At 51.2% G+C, this 24199-nt stretch overlaps 1 protein-coding gene across 4 annotated transcripts in view; it reads left to right on the top strand.

Annotated features, from left to right (window-relative positions):
* Nucleotides 1-24199, top strand: part of ETS1 (ETS proto-oncogene 1, transcription factor) — a 78015-nt gene that overhangs the window by 15683 nt on the left and 38133 nt on the right. The window contains exon 1 of one of the 4 annotated variants that reach the window (XM_064471016.1): nt 13518-13850. The exons of the other annotated variants lie outside the window; for them this stretch is intronic. Within the exon in view, the coding sequence (XP_064327086.1) occupies nt 13781-13850 (70 nt within the window). The 5' untranslated portion in view covers nt 13518-13780. Of the gene's footprint in view, nt 1-13517; nt 13851-24199 lie in introns of those variants that run through there. 4 annotated transcript variants of the gene reach the window in all.

Below are 24199 nucleotides of genomic sequence, written 5' to 3'. Positions count from 1 at the left end.
ATGCGGAAGGAGAGCCAGCACTCTGCAGCAGCCCTTTGGCATGCCGGCCCTTTGGGAATGAGCCGTTGGGAATTTTTTAGTAGGAAATGAAATCTTTTTTTCTATGGTTTATGAGCCATCCTATAGAATTTCATAGTTATTCTTGCCTGAGAACTCTGCCTGACGGTTGCAAACCTCTACAGAGAGGAAATCTTTCTCTGCTTGAATCAGCGAGATTTGGGTGTAATTTCTGCAGAGCGTTGAACGGTTTTCAGAAAGCTCTTTTTTTTTCATCCTTGCTAGATTTGCATTAGGTGTATGAATGATTAGATTACTGATTATCTTGTTGCAAACCCTTTGAGGAGGAATCCTGCCTGCTGTGTTTTACTCCTGTGTTTGTAGAGCACCCAGCCTATGGGATCGGGCTGTAAAACGGGAGATCCTTGATGCTCCTGCAGGACAAAGAATACCTCTGCGCCAGGTGTAAGTGAGCTAATGGGCCCTTTGTACCAACTTTACAAAGAGATCTCAATTTACCCTCTCTAAGCCTGGCCTTGGACTTCCCCTGGCTCCTTTCACAGTCTGAGTTGCATACTATAAACGGATGCTCACTACCAGGTCTCACACATTTTGAGACCACTGCAGCTATCTGTGTTTCGGAAAGGCTGGTCTCTAAGCACAAATGTTTATCACTGTAAATGAATATTAGAGATTGTCCATTACTGTGAGCTTGGATCTGTTTCATCAGAGCTCCTCGCCACGATTGCTGACTCCCTTTACATCCTGCCAGGCTGAGATTTTCAGAGAAGCCCGGATGGGTTTTGCAGCCAGCTCCCCGTTGCATGCAGGCTGCTTTGGAAACCCCAAATCTTAGCACGATGCCCATGCTGACACAGTCTGTGACAGAGCTCACGGCACAGCACCCTAAGCCCGTGCTCTCCCGCAAGCCTTCCCTTGTAGCAGTTACTGAGAGGGAACACGGCTGAAAGGAAAAGTCAGCACAGAGCACTTCTTAGCCAAGGGAAAGTGATCTTTCCACTGACACCGCCGAAGAAGGTTTTACCTCATCTGTTACAGTGTAAGCGGTGGCGGTGAAAGGTGCCGTCACCGGTTCCTTGAGCCATCAGCCCAGCTCTTGCAACATTCCCACCAGAAGGCAAATCCCCAGATAGTGTGTGATAGGGGAGCTGCAGACCTGCCGTGTCCCACCCCGCTATCTCAAGAATGCATTTGAGCAGGAGCTGTTTCTGCAGCCTCTGGAGGTCGAGGCTTCAGATGGAAATCGAGCTTTATGGAGATAGTCCCACAGGGCAAATTTCAGAATTTTTTGAGTTGGTGTTCAGTTCAGATAAGCCCTTGAGAGTTCAGATACTTTATCTGAACCTTATCTGAGCTCTTTGCATCTCTTCAGTGTAAGAAACCAGGCTGTCAGACATTTGGGGAGGGGGGCAAGTTGTGTTAGGATGGTCTGTCTGTGGTTTTTTATTGTTATTCCTAACACACACACCCCTCCAGGAGGACTGGACTGTCCTGACTGCCCCATGCTTATATGTGGCTTATATGCAGGCTGGATCGACAAAGAGCAGGAAGGAGAAATACCATGTTTAGAGCGACATAAGACTAAGGACAGGATTAGGACCAATATTTCCTGAAAGCCCTGCAAGGGGTTGCATATCTCTGCTCTCTTTCTAAAATTGAATAGAAATAAGCTCGAGCTGCCCCTGCTGTTAATTGAAGATGGAAATGTTTCCTCCTTTTTGGACCAGACCCAGGTCTGAGCTTTCTCTAATGCAGTGTGCTTTCTGTGCCTTGTTTACTAGGCGCTGTTTTGTGCACATGAACTTTCTCACCTTGTCTGGAGCTCCCGGGGGGGAGATACCGGGTCCATGCTCTCTTTTTGGTCTCTTAGCATCCCTCCTCTTCATTCCTGCTTTGCAGTGATCAACTGGTTGGCTGAAAGGACCGTGCAATGCCTGGTCTGTATAAGGCAACGTCCTCTTCCCAGACCATGGGGTGGTTTCATTCACCTGAGCTCTAGGTCCTGGTGCATCTTCCCCAGCATCCATGGCCTTTTTATGGAGGAAGAGTCCTCAGGGACAACAGATTTAGGAGATCTGGCTGAGATTACAGGTCTTACAGCTGGGATTTGGAAGACCTTGGCTACATCACTTGACAGAAAGTCTTCAGGCATCTAAAACCCACTGACTTCCATTGTAGCGAGATGCCTAAATCATTCAAAAGGCTGCCTGTGAGCCACTGCATAGCAGTTTCTCACGTTGGAGATGCAGATGATTAATTCATTGCACATTTTATTGCGATGCTTAATTCACTGAGGTCAGGCGAGTGGCTGGAAGTCCCTGGAGAATGGTGATGTACGAGTGCTTGATATTGTAATAAAAAAAAGAGAAAAAAGATGTCTTACGCGACAGCGAGCCGCTAGCGTGGCCGAGCCCTTGAGCTGCTGAACACGTGCTGAAGTTTACACAGCCCACCGGATGGACCTTCCCCTGTGGGGTTTTGTATCAATAGGCTTTGAAAAAGTTGCAGCAGGTCAATTGTTGGCTCTTTCACAATAGATGAAATACAGTTTCTCTCTCTGCAGCTGGTTCCCGGGAAGGGAGGCTGCCTCTCTGGCAGCAGGCAGGGCTAATGAGCTTATGCGTGTATGTTGGGAAGATGGTTTCTCTGCAGAAGAGCCATGGGAGAGTTGCAGCGGGCGGCTTGCCGGCCTCCAAATGACTCGGGCGAGGTGTGGGAAAAGCATGGATGGAGTGTGGAATTTGCATGCGGGCTTGTTTTTGGTGTTAGGCTTACGAAAGGAGATTCTCAGCCAGTGTGAGCAGCGCAGGTCCATCCTTTGGGACCTGCCTTCGGAGACCGCTGATCCCCTCTTAGAGGCAGAGTTCCTCTTTCGGTGGTTTTTCTTCCCCCGCATTTCTGCAAGGGCAGGTTAGGATTCAGGGCCAGGATTTAGCCTTTAAACCCTCAAACCTGGCTGCAGCCCTCGGTGAGCCTGTGGGAAAACAGCTTCAACCCGCTCAGCAGGAACGCTGCCATTGATTTTAGCAATGGAGCGGGTGGGCGCATGCACCAAAAAGCAATATAATAAAGTTCACGACAAGGCTTCCCTTCCTGGAAAGGGAAACAAGGCCGCTGACATGGCATACGCTGCGTGAGCAGGGGCACGCGGGGCGGCAAAAACACTTGCAGATATTTGTGCTTCCTGTAGCACAAATGGGCTGCAGCAAAAGAAACTGCTCCACCAAAGCGCAGATTTGATTTCTAGGAAGAGCTGGCCCAAACGACTTCTCCCTAACTCATCAGCGACTGTTTTTCAGGAGTTAGAAATGCCTTTCTCCCCTGCTTTGCGTGATTCACTCTCCACATCCTAAGTTCAAGGGGGAGCAGCGGGCGCTTGTTTTGGCCAGACTGATGTCAGCATTGAGGTAGAATAGGAAAAAAGGAGGAGATGCCCCAAGGGAGCCTGTTCATGGAAAATTTCTAATTTGGTCGGTTCCAGGCATGTCACAGAAAAGCCTGCACTTGGGAGATTTGAACCCAGTTTTTGCAGGCTCCAGAGGCATGAATAATTATGGAAGGCAGTGATGGAATAAAGCTGGCATCTCAGTCCTGCCCTGGACCAGCTCTTCACCACGCTGCAACCCTGGGGTGTCTCCATCTCCTGTGAACCATCTCCAGAGATGATTAGACCTTCTCTATCCCTGCTTTGCATCTAGTTACTGCCTAACCCCAAGAGACCAGATGCTTCCTTTGTCTGGCAGCTTTGGTTGTGTTTCTATCCAGGCGAACAGCTACTACATGAAAGTAGTAGCAGTTTCCCTTGCTTTACAGTAATCAAAATGACAGGATAACAAGGCAACCCAGTAGCCTGCTTTGCCTTCCACTTGTGCTCAGTTCCAGGCTGGGTGTCAGCTCAGTCCCCTGTCTAGATGAAATACGGCTTTTTGACTTTTCTTCTTGTTGCTGCCAAAAGTGACGGATTGTTCTGCGGAAATGATCACTATTTTGTCAAAACAAAACCCAAACATTTCCAGCCAAACCCCTGCATTTTCTGGTGCTGGCTGGGTTGATGCAAAAACAAATCTCCGTGGGAAATGCCAACATGGAAAGAAAAGGGAGAAATAGTTTGGACTATTCTGCAGAATACTTCTCCTGGCTCTCTGATTCAGATGTGTGTCTGAGGGGCTGCAAGGCAGAGGGTGGTTGAACCCAAGAGCTTAATCTGGATCACTTGTATGTTTATTTAGACCAGATTAGTGTAAACAGACGTGCTCTGTTGACATGGACAAGGAGCCCGGTCTGTGCAGTTTGTGCCGCAAAGTATGTGCGCACAGTAAGTACCGATACTCGCTCCCTGCTTTCCAGAATCTGGGCATGATGCTTCATCCGAGCTACGGCTTCAAGCTAAGGGAACCGAATTTAAGGTTTCATCCATCTGCTCTTGCCTCATTCATGTCGCCCTGTCTTCCTTCCCCCCACATTTGCACCTAGTCAGGCTGTCAGTCTGCCTCTCGGTTTAGCGTAGCAGATACTTCCATAACCATCCATCTTCTGAAATCCCTCCCCAGGGGCCTCGCAGGGCTGCAGTCTGCAGCCTACAGTGGCACTGGACCATGGTGGGAGGACTTTCTGTTCCATACCCACCTGAAATGAAATGATTTTATCGGGGCTCTCCCACGCTTGCCAAGTGCATCTCGATGCTCCCCTCCCTGTTGCTGCCGTTCCTCACTTCATTAGCGCTGGAGATGTTTATAAATGGAAGAGATAATATTTTTCGTTTCCAGTTTGGGTTTCCAGGGCAGCCACTTTCTAAAGCTCTTAGGAAGTTTAGAGAAGACAAGGTTACATAAACGATTTTTCCCCCCTGGGCTCTTATTAATCAAGTGGCTTGTGGAGCCATTCCCATAGCTTTGGGATCAAGGGCACTAGCTGGGTGAGGGGAGGCAGGCGATAATACAAGACATCTTTTTCTTGGCTCTTGCCCCTTTTTTGTGTAGGTTAGCGATGGATGAAGCAGTCAGACCTGGCTGTTGGGGTTTGAAAGCAGCCGGAGGGCTGAGCAGCATGCTGCTAGGTTACATTCAAACTGCGTTTTGGGCCTCACTCTCACACCAACCCCTTGCAGGCCTTCGAGCAAGTCATGTAGCATCTTTTAACAATGATTTACCTGGCCCTGTTGATATGCCTCTGTAAAATTTGATTATTTGTTGTAAAACGTTTGCATTGCCTGAGTAAAGGGTGCCTATGATTTCATTAGCAACGGGCGATGAGTTGATCTTTGTGTTTTTGCAATAAAAGCTTATGGATGTGCATACACACACACACTAATTGATATATTTCCTGGCAAGCCCTGATGCATTTCTAAAGCTTCCCAGAATTTTCCCACCCAGGCTCCAACAGTGGCTGCTACCCAGGATGGCTGTGAGCAGCATGGGTGGCTTCGTGGGTTTGGAAAACAGGAGCAAGCTTTCATTCCCATTAGAATGAAACCAAGTCCTGCCTCCTCCCCCGTGTCATTCCTCCCACTGCCTCCCCACCACGAGAGCTGAGGAACGGGGTCTTTCTGTTTTCCTTGGGTGGATGGGGCTCCGTCTGTAGCAACAGGTCCAGCTGTTTCAAGCCTGGAGCTAAAGGTCCACAGGAAATCAGCTCATTAGTCTGTTGACCCACCTTCCCAGTTTTCCAGCCATGCTCTCGGCGTGAAAATAATGATTTAAATAGCCAAGGGTGGAAAATAATTATTTAAAGGGGGTAAAGGGGATATTTGCAACTATTGCTAACTGTAGACTTGGCAGAAGGAAACTGTATTTCTTCCGGGTCTTGGGAGCGTGTGAGAAAAGGTGTTGAACATCTGGAGCAATTTAGCAGTTTCGTGCTGTTGTGCGAGGCTGCGCGCTCACGGCGGTGCAGGCGTAGCTCACCCCGAAGAACCGGGATGGGCTGACGGAGCGAAAAGCCGTTTGAGAGTTTGCCTTGAGCAGGTGCAGGTTGGGCATTGCAGAAGAGCCATGTTGACCTCCTCCAGGGACAGACGATGGGTTGTGGTGGCCCCTGGCCTCCCTGAAGCATTGCAGATGGCCCTTGTGATGTGTGAATAAATTTTCTTGACTTGCCAGAACTAATTTCAGATTGGAAGGAAACTCCCAGACTCAGAGATATATTTTGTTTCATCTCGTGATGCTAAAACACAAATCAGGCTTCCCACCGAAAAAGGTAGATTCATTTCAGCTCATCTGCATCCGAGACCTACCCCTCCTCCAGAAGCCTCCTCAAAGAGGTGAAGTAACTGGCCGAAAAGAAGGTTTGTTACTGATTACTTTTAATTAGGTTTTTTCTCCATTTTGAAGTTTCTTCCCATTTTAAAAGTGCAAAAATAGAAAGTTGTAACTCAGGTTGAATGACACACCACTTTCCTTGTTTATTTTCTTTTCGCTTTTCGTTTTAGCCCAATGAGAAGTGTGTGAAAAAAAAACCCAAACCAAACTGGTTTGCAACAACCCAGAATATATTTAGAAAAAATATTTACATCTGCTTTTTTCCTCTAACTACCAGCAAAGCCCCAAAAAGATAATAAATCAATCAGCTCTTTTCACAACTTTTGCTGCAGGCGGTGGGGAAGCGGACAGGGAAGCCAACCAGTTTGTGTGCTGAACGCCCTCGTATCTCAAGATCTCCAGTCAACAGCTTTCCAAAGACAATTAAAAAACCTGAAATAACTGGCAATGATGATGATAGCTGGAGATGGGTGACCATACTTCCACTGGAGTCGCAGGCCCCTGCTGACCAGCTGTCTCTTCCCCATTTACACCAGCAAGGATTTAGGACCTAGGCGAACTAATCAGGAGACCCTCATGGGGAGAGAGGCGTGTTATTTAATTAGCTTTACAATGGACTGACTGGGAGGCACGTGGTGGCTCTAATGGAAGGAGATAGATGTCCTTTTAGCTGGGCTAATTGTTAGGAAATAGCAGAGCCTTTGTTCAGCCCCAGCATGTGGCCTGTGATCTCTCAGAGCCCAGGGGCTGCCCGCTTATAATTTTAGACAGATCTATTCAAGCCTGCTCTGTAGCGCGGGGGCCGAACAAGCCGAGTATTGTTGCAGAGCCAGGATTGCCGTCCAAGAAAACCACCCCAAAAAACCCAAACACATGTAGAGCGGAATATTTCTCTGTCGTTTATTCACTATCGGGCCGGGTTGCCAAGTGGAGACAATTGCAAGTGAGGAGGTTTCCAGCGCCGGGCGAGGGTTTTTCCTCTTTGAAACACATATGCAGGCGAATCCTTCATCCCAGGAGCGACGCAGCCGGCTGAAGGGGTGTCTCTGCTCTGGGGAGGGCAGCTTTAGGGCTTTAATTGCTACTGTGGGTCTCACCCTGTAATTGCCTTCCTGTCGTCATGGTGTACGTGGGGTAATCGTGGCCATGTATGCAGGCGTATGCACCTGTTGTCTCATGGTCACAGTGGGATGGAGGGATCTTGCCCATTGTGGATGCAGTATCTGTGCCTCCCAGGGTCCTGCGTGACAAGGGATGGGAATCCTAGTTCTCTTTCCTGAGCTTTCCCCTCAAATCTCTCTCTGGTGAGACCCCGTCACGGTCCTCAGCCCCATAGCCTTTCCTTTGGGGCTGCCGAACTGATGCTCCCAGCCCCTCGTGAAGTGAGGAAGTCTCATTTCATTAAAAAAAGGGGGATGGTGGCACAAAGTAAGAGGTCATGTGGAAATATTGCCCAGGAATTAAACTTCCATCTCTTGAACCCCTCTGTCCTGGCCACAGCGTTAACCTGAGGGTCATTGCAGTCAAGAGTTTTATTTCCTCGCGCTGAGCACTTCCAACTGGCTGTGTGCCAGCGTGTTTTTCTGGTGGCTGCCATTTCTTGGGCTGTGAATTTCTATACTACAGTTTGGTGCCAGACTGAGCTTCCTTGGGGGGCGCTCGTGTGGCTCCTGGCACCTTCATGAAAAGTGAAATGTGGCTGTTATTTAGTATTTCTTGAAGCAGTGGGTCTTTTTTTCTTGGCGGTGGGTTTTTTTTGAAGATTGAAAGAGCAGATAAGCATTAGCAAATACAGTCAAGCTGGCCAGATGATCTGCATTATTAGCAATGATCCCATTGCCTCTCCTTCTTAATCCCTCACCTGTGTCCCAGGGAAGGGGATCTCAAGGACCATCAGAAATCGGTTCAGTACCCTCTGTTGCCAGGAATTGGTGAACGCTAGGGGTGAAGTGGCAAGCAGAGATGTGTTGCTTGCATTTGTTTCTGCTGTGAAGGCGGCTTCCCAAGAGATCTGACCAAAGATGAGAGGTCCCACACATGAGGTTTGATGTGTATTGTCTGTGCATGCTCAGAGTAATTGCAAATATCAAGAGTTAAACAGCAAAAACCCTCAGGTTATGTTTACCAAGAACTCAGTGCTGTTACTTGAGGAGGAGAGGGAAAATGTACCGAGAGCAAACAGCGCTGCAGAACAGCTTACGAGGATTTTCCATGCGGCCAGTTCTTCCAGCAGGGTAACAAGTGAGTGACAGCACCCCCCGCCAACGAAATTCAAGGCAGAAATACATTGCTCAAGCCCAGATTAGCTAATCAGGTTATGAATCAGCATGGGACCCCTGGGAAACCAATAGCAGGAGGCACTTGAAGATGCTGAAGCAGCTTGCGAGAGTGTTGATTGAGGTACCTACGGCGTGTCGACCAGAGCTGTCACTCCCTCACAGCCACATGGGGCTGTGTGTGTGTGCGCTGCTGTCCTGGCTCCTAGCTGGCCACAAAGATGCTTTTGTGAGCCATCTCCGCTGGGAAGTTAATGAGAGCAGGAGTCGGGGAGGCTCGGAGGCGGCTTCCTCTGCTCACGCCTGGAGGGCAATCAGAGGATGGTATTGTGGCAGCGCTGAGCCGGGGCCTGAAGTCTGGATCTCCACAGCGTGAACAGAAACTTGCTTTTAACGCAGACAGTGCGGAGGATGGGGACTTTCCGTGACTCCAATAGTGCAGAGCAGCGAGGGGACCCCAGAGGCCACAGCCATCTGGGTCACGGAGGAGCCAACGCTTTCGTGATGGTCATCACCTCCTGGCCACAAATGCTAGATCTGAGGGCAGCCTGCCTTCCCTACACACAGCCCGGGGGGCACCCGCAGTACGGGCTGACTAACGAGCTCTATTTCCATGCCCGCTGCTTAGCCAAAAAGGGGAGGCTGTAGTCACCAGGACCACTAACTCAGCCTCCTTTTACCGGCGTACAACAACTCACTCAAATACTTCCCAGCTTATTACGGCGCTTGAAAGAATTTCTCATATCGTTTTAAATTCCAGGAAAGGTATCTCCCTGGGGAAGGGTCATGGCAGCTGCTTGCTCTTTCCTCTCACTGCAGAGGGCCACCTCCACACCCAGAGCCACCTCCCTGCTCTTTCCTTTCTTGGAGTGGTGGCTGCTGCTTTTTCCAACAATGACCCCCTTACGATAAATCCTTTCATGTCTCTGTTTCTCCCTGGAATTGCACGACACTTTTTTTGGTTTTGTGTTTTTTTTTTCCTTTCCCCTTTGCTCCTGATTTTTGTCTCATGCCCTCTGGATATTGTTTACTTGACAAAACATCAAACCAAAGCCCTGACCGCTTGTGATCATTAAAAATCCCATGGTAGTTTTGGGGAAGGCTCCAATTTGGCTAATTACGTTCTGCCATAAATATCCCCCTGCAGTTTTAATTGGATATGGTGTTCTTCATTTCCTGTCCATAACAGCTGGGTGGTGTTGCTCCGTGTTATTACGTAGCTGTTGTATTTCACCCCAGAGGTGGCCGTGTTTTGGTAGCAGCGATGCTAGGAAAATCTCCTTCTCCAGACTACTGGTAACACCTAATCCTGAGCCTGCTGTAATGATAATGGGTAAATCGAGAGAGAGGAGAAGCTGTCCCAGCTCCATAACACCTGGAGGAGAGCCAGCAGCTGCCTGTTTGCAAAAGGGCTGGGACAGGAGTGAATTTGGCCCTGCTAAAGGGAAAGAGCCGGCCCCAGCTAGGAGAGAGGTCATGGAAGAGCAGTCCTGCCCGCACTGCACATTCGGAAATCACAGCAAAGGCTCCGGTCTCCTAATACCTTGACGCTACATGAATAATTATGATTATTCTTTTAAACCAAGGTTAGTCAGCATCCCTGGGAACAATGTGGCATTACTGCCCGTCCTTTCTTTGTTCCAAACTGTTGAAAAACAGTCAGGCTGCATTGTGGAGGGAGGGTAGATGGTTATCTCCGATCAACGGCAAAATCTTTTGGCTATATTAATGGCGGGAGGGCTGTTCTCCGCAGCTCAGCATCCTCCCTCGACAGGAGGGAGCCTGAATAGATATTAACGTTGAATTAACGACAGAATGGAAAAGGAGGGCGAGACTTGGATGTGGAAGAGGAAAGATTTTTCTAAAGCCTGTAAGCAGCAAATAGGAACCAGTTGCTGAGGCAAAGTCATGTTTGGCAGGTCTTGGACTCCAAATGGTCACATCCCAGCTGAAGAAACTAATCAATGGATTCCTTCCATGCCTTCTGCAAACACTGAGCCATTGAGCAGCTCAGCTGGAGTTCAGAGCCAGGGCTTTCATGTTGCAGGCTCTGAAGTGAACACAGATTAAGGCGGCCGCTAGGATGGAGTCGAGTTGGAAGGCGAGTTTCAGCTGGCCAGGGAGAAAATCTCTGTCCACAGCCTCCCCATTCTTTTCCTCCTCTTCATGAGCTTTTGCCCCGGTGCTACTTTTGGAAGCATTTCTAGTTTCCCTACACGTAGGGGCTGCCATATATTGCATGAGCAAAATGAAACACAAGTCTGGGGGACCATGAGGAGGGGGTGAGGCAGGGGAGTGGAGAAGCCAACAGCTTCGCCACAGCCACGCTGCACCAAGCTGTACCTTAGTGTCATCGGCTTTGCGGGATCAGGGCTGAGCCAGGATGCCAACAGCGTGTGCATCTTTCCTAATAAAAAGCACACAAGCTGCAAGAAAAATCTTTATTAGAGCCCTTGTACTGGTCCAGAAGAGAAGGAGCCCCATTACAGGTGCACTGGAGTTTAACCAGTCCTTAAGGCTGTAACGCTTGCAGGAGAGGCTGAGCCAAATGCATCGGCCCACGGGAGCAAGGCTACAGCACAGACACCGCAGGGGGCAGCCACTGCTTCCTCTGGTGCCGCTTTTTAATCCCACCGGCAGCTCCATAGGGACCAGCTCTGCCAACAAGACCTTCTCCTACATGGTGTTGACAGCCTGTCCCCGTCGGCGCCCACTTGGGCAAGCCCCGGTGACCTCGCCGTGCGCCTCCTCCTCTGTTTCAGTCTGGGGATTGTGGTTTGCTGCGCTCACTCTGGGCAGGGTGGATTACTGAGCGCCGCCGAATCAGCGGGGGGGAACACTCGGGTCATTTCAATATGGTTGGGACCACAGGTGCTTTGTGATGGCTTCATCGCCGCAGCCGAGAGCTCGCAGGCAGCTGTGTAAAGCGGTCCCCCCGCGCCGGCGCGCACGCACGCGCGCCCTCTCCCACGCTCGCCCCGCGCAGGATCGCGCGCACGCTCGCCCGGGAGTTTGCAGAGCGCCGAGCGAAGTGTAGGAAGGGAAAGATTGGCAGGCTGCGATAACTGCATCGGGTTTCTCTTCCCAAGCCTGCTCTGGAAAGCATCATATAGAAAGGCAGCTGTTTCTCCTGAATCCCCTTTTGATTTTCAACTGGAAACGTTCTGCTAAATTTCCTCTCTATAGTTTCTTCCTCCAGTCTTTGCTGTCCATCCCGTATGGGGAAGAGGGAAAAGAAACCCAAAATGAAGGGCAGGTGCAAGCATGTTATTCCGTAGGGGAGAGGCAACGGGGACAAAATTTTATCCTGACAGCCCTCCTCTTCTCACTCTCGGATTTCCAGGTTCATTCCTGTGGTAGGTTTCAAACCAAAGACCCACCACCCGAGGTTTCAAACCTTGTTCCCGGCCCGAGCACGGCTCAGGTTCTCCAAAGCATACGGGAATCAGCGGATACATTGGTCACACAGCAAACGGCTGGGTCCCGCTCCGCTGCCGCAGGAAGAGGCTGCCCATAACTAAGCTTGCAAGTAAACTGGAAATATGACTGCCTGTAAATTGGAAATGCAATTGCTTGTCAGTGGGTGAGGTTCCTGAAAGATGAACTTTTGGCCGGTGTTAACTGCCTGCCTGGCTTTGCTAGCTCTCAAACTTCCTGCTGGCCGTGTCTTGAGCTATCCGCCCGGGTAAAACCAGCTGCTGCCGCGAGCCAGAATCAGGCTCTCGATTTCTGGCCCCGACACCTCGCAGCTTCTTTTGGTTACACAAACTTTTCTTCTATAAATATGCCTTAGGGGACAGAGAAAGGCACCGCTGAAGAAGCTAGAAATAATCCTGAGCTGTAATGTTTGCATCTGCAGCTGATCATTCAGTGCGTTTGAAGGTTTCTATGGTGTTTGCAAGCAAGACCCTGGTTCATCCTAGGGCTTAGCAGGCAGCCTTGAACCCCAGAGGCTGACTCACACGGCTGCCCTTGCCCCCCCGTTACAGCTGGGGTGTTCATTTGAGCCCATGTTTGATCAGAGCAGCCTGGTCTCTGCCAGCATGTCGGAGACTGTTAAAGACTTTCGGAGTGAGAGAACCACAAGAGCTGGCTGCTAATGACTTTTGTTGGTTTTTTTTTTTAACACTTGTACCGGTAAATTGACATCTGTGAGTCATAACCTCCCTTCTGCTCTGCCGTTTGTGGTCTGAAGTTTGTGCTCCCTAAATATAATAAAACATATTTAATGTGAAAACCGATATTATTCTGTTAACTTCATGCCATGCTGGCACGATACTCATCTCGCATCTTTAAGATGCTTGTTATCCAGTCGGTTCCCAAAGCTTTTTGGCCTCTCACCTGTACGTAGCACGCCCTGAACAACCCATTGCCCGGCACACGACCGAGGGTGCCTGCGCACACCCCGACCGTCCCCATGTATTCAGACACCCTTGCGGGTGGGAGAGCATCAGGCCGCTTGCAGCGCCGGGGATGCGAGAGTCAAGGGGTGATGCGAGCGTGAAGAAGGGGTGATGCGAGCGTGAAAGGCGGCGGTTCGTGTCGAGGCAGGCAGGGTGAAGGCAACTGGCCCTGTTTCAAGAACACACGGGTTTTCGGCAGGCCGCCGCGGCTCCAGCTCAGGTCTGCGTGCAGCCAGCGGCGTTTTCCCGTGCTAAAACTGCAACTCCATTTTTCCCTTCTTGTTTTGGGGCTGGGATGCAAGCAGAGGTTGTGGCGGAGGGGCAGCAGCACCCAACTTCGCGCTGGGTGCGCTGAGACCCCCCCCGCTCCCCCCATCACCCCGCACCCCCCCCATCCCCGCACCTCCATCCCCCGGTCCTCCCACCCCGCCCGGGGCAGCGCCGGCTCCGCTCCCCGCGGCGCCGGGGGCCGGGGCCGCCTCCGGGGCGGGGGCAGGCGGGTCCCTCCCCGCCGCTGTCACCGCTCGGGGCCGGCCCAGCGCCCTCCCCTCGGCGGCTCAGCCCGGGCCGGGGCGGCGGCGGCGGCGGCGGGGGACGGAGGCGGAGCGGACGGAGCGCGGAAGGGGCGGCGGAGGAGCGGAGCGGAGCAGGAGAGAGGAGCGAGGGAGCGCGGAAGGAAGGAGAGAGGAGGAAGAGGAGGAGAGGAGGGAGGTAGGCGCCCGGCCGCCGCTGCCCCGGGCGCCCCGCTCCGCGCACGGCGGGGCTCAATAGCCGCCGCCGCCGCCCCCCGGTCCCGGCGCGACGCCCCCGCGGCGCTGCCCCAGCCATGAAGGCGGCGGTGGACCTGACCATCATCAAGACGGAGAAAGTAGACATCGAGCTCTTCCCGTCCCCCGGTAAGCGCCCTGCTCTCCCTTCCCCGTCCCGCCCCCCCCCCCCCCCCCCCCCGCCGGGGGAGCCCTCTGGATCCCTTGTCCCTCTTTTTCACAGCGAGGGCGGTGGTGGGGGAATATCTCCCCCGTGAGGGTTGACTTGTTTCTTTTTTTCTTTTAGGGGGGGATGTCTTTGGGAAGGGAAACTGAATCGCACCCCCCAGGTTGCCGGGGAGCGGCGCTCCCCGGCTCTGCCCCGCGGCACCGCTGGGGGAAGGCGAACTCTCTTCCCGAGCAGTTTTAAGACTTCCCCCCCCCCCCCCCCCCCCCCCCACATACACACCCCTTTCTCTTAAAAAACAACCCGCCGCCCCTCCAGCCTCCGTTTCTCATGCTCTGGCATCCTTGCGGGGATGTAGGCAAGCACCTCCGGCTGGGAGGCAGGAGGGATGCACTCGGATGGGGTTTTTTTATTTACGAGCTCCCCAGGGCACCCCTACCCTTTCCCGAGTGGGTGAGCCACGCCGGGGCTGGCAGCCCTGCACAAACCCCTTATCTGGGATGTCCGTTCCCCCCCATCCCTCGCTGGAAATGTTTTGTGTGGTCCAAGCACCCCTGATATTAGGGAAACCAAACTCCAGCGGTCCCTCCTCTGGATGTACCACGTTTAAACCAGGAAAGCCCGCTGCTTTGATTCCCCCCCCCCCTCAGTGGAGCTGGAGAAATGGGTGGAGGCAGGGGTGCAGGAGCTATCAGGGAAGACAGCAACATGGTATTGAATCGAGGAGTGTGCATTTTCTTTTTTTTGTTGTTGTTGTAGCGATAAGTTTAGCTTCAGCTCTCTTTGGTTAACGCTGATAGTTAAGCCTTTACCATAACAAGGGCTGTTGTTCACATGCTGATGTCTGCCTGCCTGCTGACCCCAGACGCTCAACTGATGCCTGCCTTGCTCAGCCGAGGTAGAGGATGGGGCTTGGAGAACCTGCAGGGGAAAATAACCTTCCCTTTCTGGGTACAAGAGAGGGTGAAACGAGTCCTGTCTCTTCATCCCTCCCTGCTGTAATTCCCGCTGCACTGAAGCAGAGGTTTGCTGGGTTTTGTACAGTGCCGGTGCACCGGAGGAAATCGAATTGAAGATAAGAGTTGTGCGTTTCTTTGCCAGTTAGCAAGTTTCTAGGAAGCCCTGAAAGGGGGCTCAGCTGCTGCCAGGCAACACGATTTCAGGCTGCATGTGGGAAATAAAATGACAGCTGACTGCTGGAGTGCAAGGGGGGCCCGAGCAGCGCAGAGGTTGGTGCTCAGACTTAAAATAGATGCTTGTGTAGGATCAGCTTGTCTGCAGAGAGCTCCAGTAAGTCAGTGCAAGCCTGGGAGATCTGCCACCAGTGGGTGTCCGATGCGGGGAGAGTGTCTTTCGCATGATCCATCTTCCTGCCCTAGCTGCACACAGGGAGGACCCGGTCTCTGGTTATAGCTATTTTGACGCTCAGTGCAGCTGACAGCAAGGCTAAGCCTGGCTTTCAGGTGTGGGCTCTGAAGGGCTGGGCTTCAAAATGCAATGGGGACGCTGAGGATGATTTTCCAAAGCACCTATGGGGGTTAAATGAGAGGCTCTGGTGGAGTTGAGGACCTGTTTGTGCCTTTTTCCTAAAGCTTTGGTTAAAAGAACATGTTACCGGAGATTCATTCCTGTGCTTCAGGTCGTGACGGCAGCCTGTTTGCTTGCGGGGGCAGAAAATGGGATAGGAAGAAACACCTGGTCCATTGAGGCAGGGCTGGGAGGATGTGGGGTTTAGTTTTCAGTTCAGACCAAAAGATCTGTTTAAACTTACACATCTCCTGGCACGGGTGAGAGCGTGTTACAGAGGCGTCTGTGTTGTTTAGGTGTTTGAGCATTGGATCAATGTAATTGCCTTGTGCCTAAAGTGAGGACTCGGTGTTTCGCGCTGCCTTAAGTTCGTTTTCTCCCCTCCATGAAAGCTCTTTTGCAGCTTATGTCAGTGCGCAATTTTTAGAGTTGACCCAAAGTTTAGACCTCGGCAGGAAGAGAGCGCTGAAAAACAAAATCCGAAAAGGTATAAAAAAGCTGACTCCCTATTGACTTCAGCTGCAGTCGCTTCTGTTTTGGTGGCTGCGCTAACACTGAGCCAAAAAGGTCAATGTTGTCAATTAGCTGGCTTAACCTCATTTCCCCTCTAACTTTTTAGAGAATGCTGAAGCTTTCTTGCTTGGTCAGATCGATGTTGAGAGAAGGAATACGGATGCTGCTAACTTATGTTCCTGGGATCCAGCACTGACATGGGGAGGGGGCATACCTTTTCTTTACTCTTGTCTGTTTTGGGCTGCGTCTGAGGACTTAACTGCTCCCTGATGGCTCATTCAGCCCTTGGTCACGAGACTGAATCTGCCACCAAATCTTGCTGAATCTGCCACCAAATGTGCCCATTGCCCTTCTTTTCAGGCTCGATGAGGACTCCAGCCCCTTGTTCCCTTACATGCCAGCAAGCAGCAAAGCAGCTTTGCTTATGGTATCCATAGGGTTAACCTTACGCAGGGAGAGTCATTATAGGCATAGGTTTTCAATTGTGCAAGATGTTTAATGTGCCAGGTGCTTGATGCCCTGTAAAACTGCAGAGATGCATTGGCCATTAGCCGTACAGTATCGTCCCCCTCTCGCTCCCCTGAAATAAAACCCTGCTCCAACCCACACGTGCAGGCAGCCTCCGTGTGTAAAAGTTAGATGGGATTTGTAGTATGTCCAAAGGGTTTAAAAATAACCTGAAAGGGATGTGGAGTTGTACAAAGCTTCCAAAGCTAAATTCCCGCCTCCCCCCCCCCCCCCCCCCCCCCCCGCCCTGCTGTTGCCAGCAAGGATGTGTGAGTGAGATGAGCAGGTCAGGAACCAAAAAAACCACTGTGGTGGGCTTCTCCTTTAATATACAAGCTGTATGCACGTGGGTTTCCGCTATAAGGATCTGCTAGACTAGATGGTAACATCATTTTTGATTGCAGATCTGCCAGTGGGTTGGTGGGACTTAGTTTACTGGCTTTTTTTCAGACAGTAGAAACCCAAACCATGCGAAAATCAACCCTACCGGGAAGTTAACCTTGCAACTGCTGAATGCTGCCCTCCGCAAATCAATTTGTTTCCTCCAGTTCTGCAAAACTCTGTTTGCTGTCTGTGGTCAGAATTAAAAGCTCTGTAGCCCTTGCTGGAAGCTGGCAGTGTGTTAATTGGGACTTCTAAGTACCGAGAGATAACAACATTTCTTGCTGTCCCCGAGGCGTCCCACGAGATACCGTGGAAGGGCTATAAATGGCAGGTGGTGATGCTGGGCATCACAGGTGAGGCAGAGATGCTGGGCTCCCTGTCCTCCTGCATCCACTCTTGCTTCCTTCCTCTGGAGGTGTGTTATGGGCGCGCTGCTGGCTTTGTTCCTGCCTGGCATGAAAAGAGGAATTGCTCTGTGCACACGCAGCGTACAAATCCTGACTGCTGGACGGGGGGGGGACACAGAAGGACCCCTGCTTTTTGGCGCTTCCCATGTGTACCCTAAGGACAGCTGGGAGACAGACGCATTGTTTCCATTGGCCTGTGCGTGGGTGGCATCCCAGGGGTGTATTTTTATCTGGCAAGAGCCTTTCCCTCTGTTTAGGGTTTGGGATGATGTCGGGTCAGGGCTGAAGCAAGGTTTCTCCTGCTGTGGTTGCTGCAGGGTATAGGGAAGCAGGCAGCTTCTGAGCAGGGTATATTTGGATGTAGGACCTGCTTGAATCACGCTGCTTCCCCTTCCCGTAGCCAGGTCAATCTTTTCTTTTTGTCCTTTGCTTTCACTTTCAATGCAGGCAAATAAGGGAGTTTGCATTTAAAGTGAGTCTTCTGGCAAATGCATACCCTCCTCCGCAGTGCCTTGCTGCAGGGAAATGGCAAAGTGCTTTACGAGTCTGAATGTGTCTTCATTACCGTCTTAGGATGGGATCCTTCATCCTTCCCTCTATCTTTTCTAGGGAGGGCAAGTTTCCAACCATACCTTCGCTCCCAGGTCTTTATATATGTGCACAGAATAGGGTCACAGCTGGATCATTCAAGGGAGTCAATTTGCTGAGCTGGTTAAGAGAGGGGCGTGGGACATCGCCTCTTCCAAAAAAGAAGGTTTGATCCTGCATTATCCTTGCACAGCACTCAGACTCCAGGCTGGCTCCTACAGCTGTGTCAGCCGCTGGGTGACTCAGTTTCCCCGCAGCTGTTAAGATATTGCCCTTGTTGCCAGTGTGCGTGGTCACATTTTTCTCATGTGGGATGAAACACAGCAGTTGGACACCCTCTTTGCTTCGAGATGTCCTCTGTCCTTTCTCCTGCACCAGCTGTCCTGGAAGAGCACTTACTTGTCCTCGCCAGGACAGGCTGTGTACACAGAGAATGCCAGAGCGTTTGCCTGGCAGCCCAGCAAAGCCTGGGGAAAGGCGACAAGCGCTGAAAGGTGAAGTGATTTCAGGGATGCAGAGAATTGCACCCAGCATCTTTCTGGATGCATTCGCTGCTGCATTAAAGCAAAGGTGAGAGCTCGGCTTTGGCTGTGGATTGCTCTGTGTGGGCATGAATCATCAGCCAACTAAGGCGAGACTCTAATAAATCGAGGGATTTGGGCTCCTCTGGTATTTTCGATGCTGATTGCCTGTGGAGGAGGTGAGGATTTGAACTGAAAAAGAGCAATTATCTTTCTATGCACTTACAAAATGCCCATCACTGTGGTATCCAGCTAGGATGGGGGAATGAGCGTTTCCCAGGAGGGAGGGGACTCTCTACACCCGGCTGCCACCAGCGCCAACTTTTTTAGTGTCAACTTCTGTCTACTTAAGGGTCAAAGCTGTGAAAAGAGGTGGAAAGAGGGCAACTCCATAGACCTTCAGGGATACCTCGACTAAAGCACAACCCTGACTACAGCATTTTTAACCAGGGTACAGGGAGTGAGATTTCCAGGAAAAAGGAGCAAAGCCCCATTCCTTCAACTTTTTCACCATAAACTCCCCAAAGCATGTAACAACTGTGTAATTACAGTGTAGTTACATGAAGAGGCCGCTAATTTGCCATGTAATTACAGCGTGCCATGCTTTGATAGGCCTTATAAAATGAAGGGATAACACAGTCTCATGCTGGAATGCCGCGCTCGAGCTCTCCAAAGCGAGCCGATGAGCACATCGTGTGCCATCCCGCTCTCCCAAATCCATAGCAGATTGCTGGCAGGCAGGCAGCAAGTAGCTGGGAGCGTGTGTGCTCTCCGGCAGGACTGCGGCACGCTGAGTTTTGCCAGGGGAACCTGCTTTTGAGTGAAAAAGCAGTGACTGCATCTTCCTGGGGGGATCCCTGCAGTGTGGCTGAGCTGGGGGGACAGTGGGAACCAGGTTTAGGGAAAGGGCTGTGTGAAGCTCGTCCTCTTGTTAGACCTTGGGACTACACTTTAACGCTGGAGGCAGAATGGAAAGCGGCTTGGTGTTCTTCACCAGTTGCTGTTTTGGTGAGAGCAGATACATCTCAGGCACTTGGGGAAGAGGTAGGTGTGAGTAAGACCACGCTTTTGTCTGAATATGGTTTAGGGATGTAAACTTGCAGATGTGTCATCCAGAATGGCTGTTTTGAGTTGTGGTACTGACCTCAGATGGGATTTTGGGGAAGAAAGCGCCTTTTCCTTTTTGGGCTGTCAGCTGTTCCTTGCACGGGTACAAGGTGGGCAAATTACATGACTTAGGACAGCAAGTGTCATTGCTGCCCCTGGAATGGATCCAAAGGATGGAGCTGCTGGCATCTTCCAGGTTTACAAATATTGCTCCTGAGGAAGACCTGGGTTTGGTAGGATGGTGCCAGGGGACCAACTGAAGTGAAGGAGGAGGGGATGATCTGCCTTACTTTGAGCATTAAAATGCCCCTGGAGCCAGGAACTGACTCTCTGTTGCACTGTGAGTTTGGGGGATCCCCGCAGAAACTGGGGTCTTCCTTACGGGTGCAGAATTGTGCCTCCATAGCTCGAGACCTGACTTCCCAGGTTTGCTTCTCGGCTGCGAGTCCCGGGCCAGTTTGCAGCTTGTCCAAATCAGCGTAACTCCGCCGAAGCTGGGGATATATGCTCTGATCCAGCGTAAAGCCCCATCACTGCAGAAGCCAGTGGGACAAATCTGTAGCTGATATAAACTCTACAGCTGTCTCGCAGCCAAAAATTGGGTCTGCATCCCCCCCTTTTTTTTTTTTAACCCACGACACAGTTTTGCATCTCAGCTTTTTTGTTCCTCTTCCGTGACTAAGCTGCTCGCTGCCTGTGTTTCTTTTTTTTTTTCTCTTCATTGTATAGTTTATAATCTTCCAACTAGATACAGAAAAAAATTTGTTTGCAGCCCTGGCCAAGAAGGCTCTGGTTTCCCTGGCGTCCGGCCATGCTTACATCTCCAGTCAAAATACTGCTGGTTAAACAATAAATATTTATTGATTCTCCTACAAGCTCCTACATTTTCCCAGGTGCAGTGGAATTTGAGGGGGGCCACTTGAGTCCTGCCGATGGCAAGAATTGTGAGATGGCTCCAGAGATAACGTCTCTCTAGTGGTCTCGGATGCAAAGGTGACCCTGGCAAAGCTGGGTTCCGTCCCGCTGCGTGGCCCCTCACATCCAGCCTATAGATCTGCTCTTCTCTGTCCCTCCCGGCGTCCTCAGCGTTGAGGATTTGTGCCTGTGACTGCTGCAAGCTTTGGCGGTGATTGTGTGGAAATGTGCAAATGTGCAAATCCCTTTACCTGCCTGAATATCTCCTGGAACACGGCAGGGACTCGCATCCTGGGCGGGGGATGCATACTTCGATCTCCAGGGTCCAGACAGGTGGCAAGAAAAAAAAAATCAAGGTGGTTTCAGTTTGTAATTTGGTTAAAAGGCTCAGCCTTCGTATCTAGATTGTAGACACCCGCCGGATCTGAAAGCGTGTAGCATTAACAGGCTGCAAATGCTTGCATGCAAAGCTTGAGCTTCTGCAAGGCTGCGTGTGTTTAGATGAAGGCGAAGCGCTTGGCGCTTGCATTCAAAAGTGCTCTAAGTTGTTCTGTTCCCTTCTGCAATGTGGTGGGTGGCTCAGAGTAACTTTTAGCTTATTTAGCCCCAGATGGGGGGCAAACCCAGAGCTCTCCACCGTTGCTCGCCTCTTTCTGAACCGTGAGATGAAACTGCACATTTTTGTGTTGAGGTTTTTTTGGTTTGTTTTTTTTTTTTTTTTTCCACTCAGCTGGCAAAAATCTGAGACCTGGTTTGCTCTTCAGTCCCGCGAACAACACCACATCTTTGGGGCAATATCTGTACGTGCAGGACTGGGCAGGCGATACATTTTTTTTCCCCATCGCCTCCCCTGGTTGCTGACCCTGCATGATTTTTTAGCATGTTTCAAATCGCTGTCGATGCCTGGCTCCCTCCCACCAGCGACCTGGCCTGTGCATCACACAGGTGGACCTGTTGTTTGCAAGAAGCCAGGATGCTGTGCTGGTGCAGCATGGTTGCTCAGTGATGCCTCTGGTTCCTGTAGCCGTGCAGCCTATGGATGAATATAACCCACCAGAAAAATATTAGAAATACAAGGAAGAAATGGCAGCTTGCTTTCCCAGAGAGGAAAATCCCCTTTTTTCTGTGATTCCCTCTGGTTTGGGAATGAGATCAGAGGTCATTGGGAGCACTAAGCTATTTGCCCGTGTGCTGGCGGCAGCCACTGTTGTGGATTGGGATGTGCAAAGTTGCAGGGCTCTGTCTGGGTCTGAGCTGGTCAGGCTCTAGAGCTGTAATTCTCACCTCCATCATCTCATGGCTGGGACTGGACACAGCAGCAATCCCTTGCTCCAGCAATCCCCTGCTTTCCAGGTTTTTTGCTCCTGTCAAACCTTTCCCCTAAAGCCAGGAGAGGCAGAGGCCTCCATCTCAGGTGGCTGGTGCAGATAACGCAGCATTATTCAGATTGCAACACGTGTCCAGTGGGCTAAGCCGTGCTCAGCATCCCCCAGCACCCTGGGTGGGTTTCCAGGGGGGATTGCTCTTCTTTAGGATGTGGCTGCGCCCCAAGCAGGCGTAGGAAACCTTGCCTGCTGAAGACCACATTCCTGGGGGGCTGTGGAGCTGCAGGCCGGCTCCTAACCCCAGCTAAGCGTTCAGAGCTTGTTAATGAACGAAATGCATTTTCTTACACGGAGGGGATTTTAAATTGGCTCCACATGGATTATGTATGTTGTCGCACTTTCCCGGAGGGTGATGGCATGAGTAGGAATGTGGGTTTGATGAAAGAAGCCAGACACTGAGTCAAAAGTGGAGTGGCTCCCCCCGCCCTCCCCTCCCTATGCCCCCTCTCCCCCCCATCTCATTTCAAATATTTGACATGATTCCAAGGCATTCTTCAGATGGCTGGTGGGGAGCGCAGGAGAAGCCAGCCACTGTGACTTCGCTTCCCCCCCACCCCCAAATGCAGCATGCTTTTGGTGCCTCTGACCCCAAAAGATGTTAAAGAAAGGCGTGATGGGACCTGATTTTAGGGGAAACTGAGGCACGGTGCCCCCATTATGCTGCAGCAGGGATGTGGGAGCATCCCCAGTCGTGCTCCAGGTCTCCCTCTACTTGCAGTATTTAGGTTTTCTTATGGTCTGTGTTGAGCTGCACTGTACCTCTCTGGCTCCTCCACAGCACCAGGCAGGCGAGGACCCATCTGCCTCTTGGGATTGCCAGTTTGGGTGTACTGGTCGACTCTGATTTGGGCTGGGAGCTAGACTGGGGGGAGGCAAATGGCTCAGCCCTGCGTCCCTCCAGGAGCCAAGTGTCTTGCACAGCAAGATGAAGGTTGCATGTCCTCGTGGTGGAGTCCTGGGCTGGGATTTCCACTGGGATTCTGCCTCTCCTGGGATGTGTTTGGAGGTCTCGGGATGAAAACTGCTGACTAAGGGAAAGCTGTTGCTGATGTTGCAGCCAGTAGACCCCAGAAACTGGAAGCGCTTTGGGGTTTGTTTTCTGTTGCTTCCCCCCCCGTCAGCACCAACTATCACAATAATCAAAATGTGGCTTTTTGACCCACATGAAAGTTTTTTTTTTTCATAGGTGTCTGCATGTGTTTGTGCAAAACCACTTAATTTTGGTCAGTGTTCTGGAAGCAGCAAAGCAGGGCTTTTTTTTTTTTACCTTTTTGAGTTTTGAGAAATTGTTTACCGAAACATGAACCGTCAGAAGAAACAACTTGCAAAAGCTGAGTACTCCTGGCTTTTTCCACTGGAAAAATTAAAAAAAGATGTAAAATCCTTTTTTACATGAAATTTGGGTCTTTTTTTTTTCTTTTTTTACACATTATTGTTAGAAGCGGTTTTAAAATGCAATGCCAAGTGCTTTCTCTTTTAAAATGCTCAAGGCATGTTACCCAACCACTCCATCTTTCCAGACCACTTCGTGAGGTCAGTCAATGTAATTCCTCCTCGTTTGCAGCTGGAGGTGGGGAAAAACTCATTTGCTCAATCCCCAGCACCAGCCACAGGCAGCAGATGAGTCTGGCAGGTTGGTAGCAGCACCGTGGCTCCCCATCCCATGCCTCGACCCCGCGCGGCATTTCTCGGACCTGTCCTTTTGAAGGGATGAGAAGAAATTCGGACTTGATGTCAGAGGGCTGCCCCTGGTTCTGGGAAGCCCGGTGCTGCTGTGGTGCTGGGAAAGTTTCGCTTTCCAACGTCAGCAGTGGGGTTTCGGAGCTGTCACGGTAGCCGTGGCCTGGCAGGGTGGTTAGTCACTGGGGCTGGTTTCCATCCCTTTAAGCGGCTCCAGATTTGAAGCTGGCTCTAAAGCTTGCGACTTGAAAGGCCCCAGCCGTGCGCCTGTTTTGCCTTCGAGCTGGATGACTCTCCCACGTTCCTGCTTTCAAACGGCCGAGACCCGAGCAGCCGGGGCCATATGGATCCTATAGAGTGACCTGGCAGCCCGTCGGCATAACTTCAACAGGGCGAGGAGGAAAGGGGTCTTGGCAGGGAGTGGGGGGCTGCCCCTGCTCTGAGCTAGTCCCAGGCTGGACCAGCCCTCTCGCTGCTAGCCCAAGCTGTTTGGCACCTTCAGGCTGTGAGAGAGGGCTGCTGCCTCTTCCTCGGCTTCCCCAGGAGTTTGCTGGCTGCCAAGCAATCATTGAAAGCCGGAGTTAGGCCTAAAAAAAATTTAAAATAAATTAAAAAAAACGGAAGAAGGGGGGGAAAACCCCAGAGAAAAAGAAGAAAAGCAAAGGGGAGGGATAGTGTGCCTTTAAACAGCTGTGCGCCAGTGTGTGTAACTGCACTCGCTAATCTGGTGACTAATTCCGTGCATTGCAAAGCAGCAGCGAAGCTGAAGCCGGCTGCC

Source organism: Phalacrocorax carbo, chromosome 21 (genome assembly GCF_963921805.1).
Source record: "Phalacrocorax carbo chromosome 21, bPhaCar2.1, whole genome shotgun sequence".
Lineage (NCBI taxonomy): Eukaryota > Metazoa > Chordata > Aves > Suliformes > Phalacrocoracidae > Phalacrocorax > Phalacrocorax carbo.
This window is presented reverse-complemented; position numbering and strand designations above follow the sequence as displayed.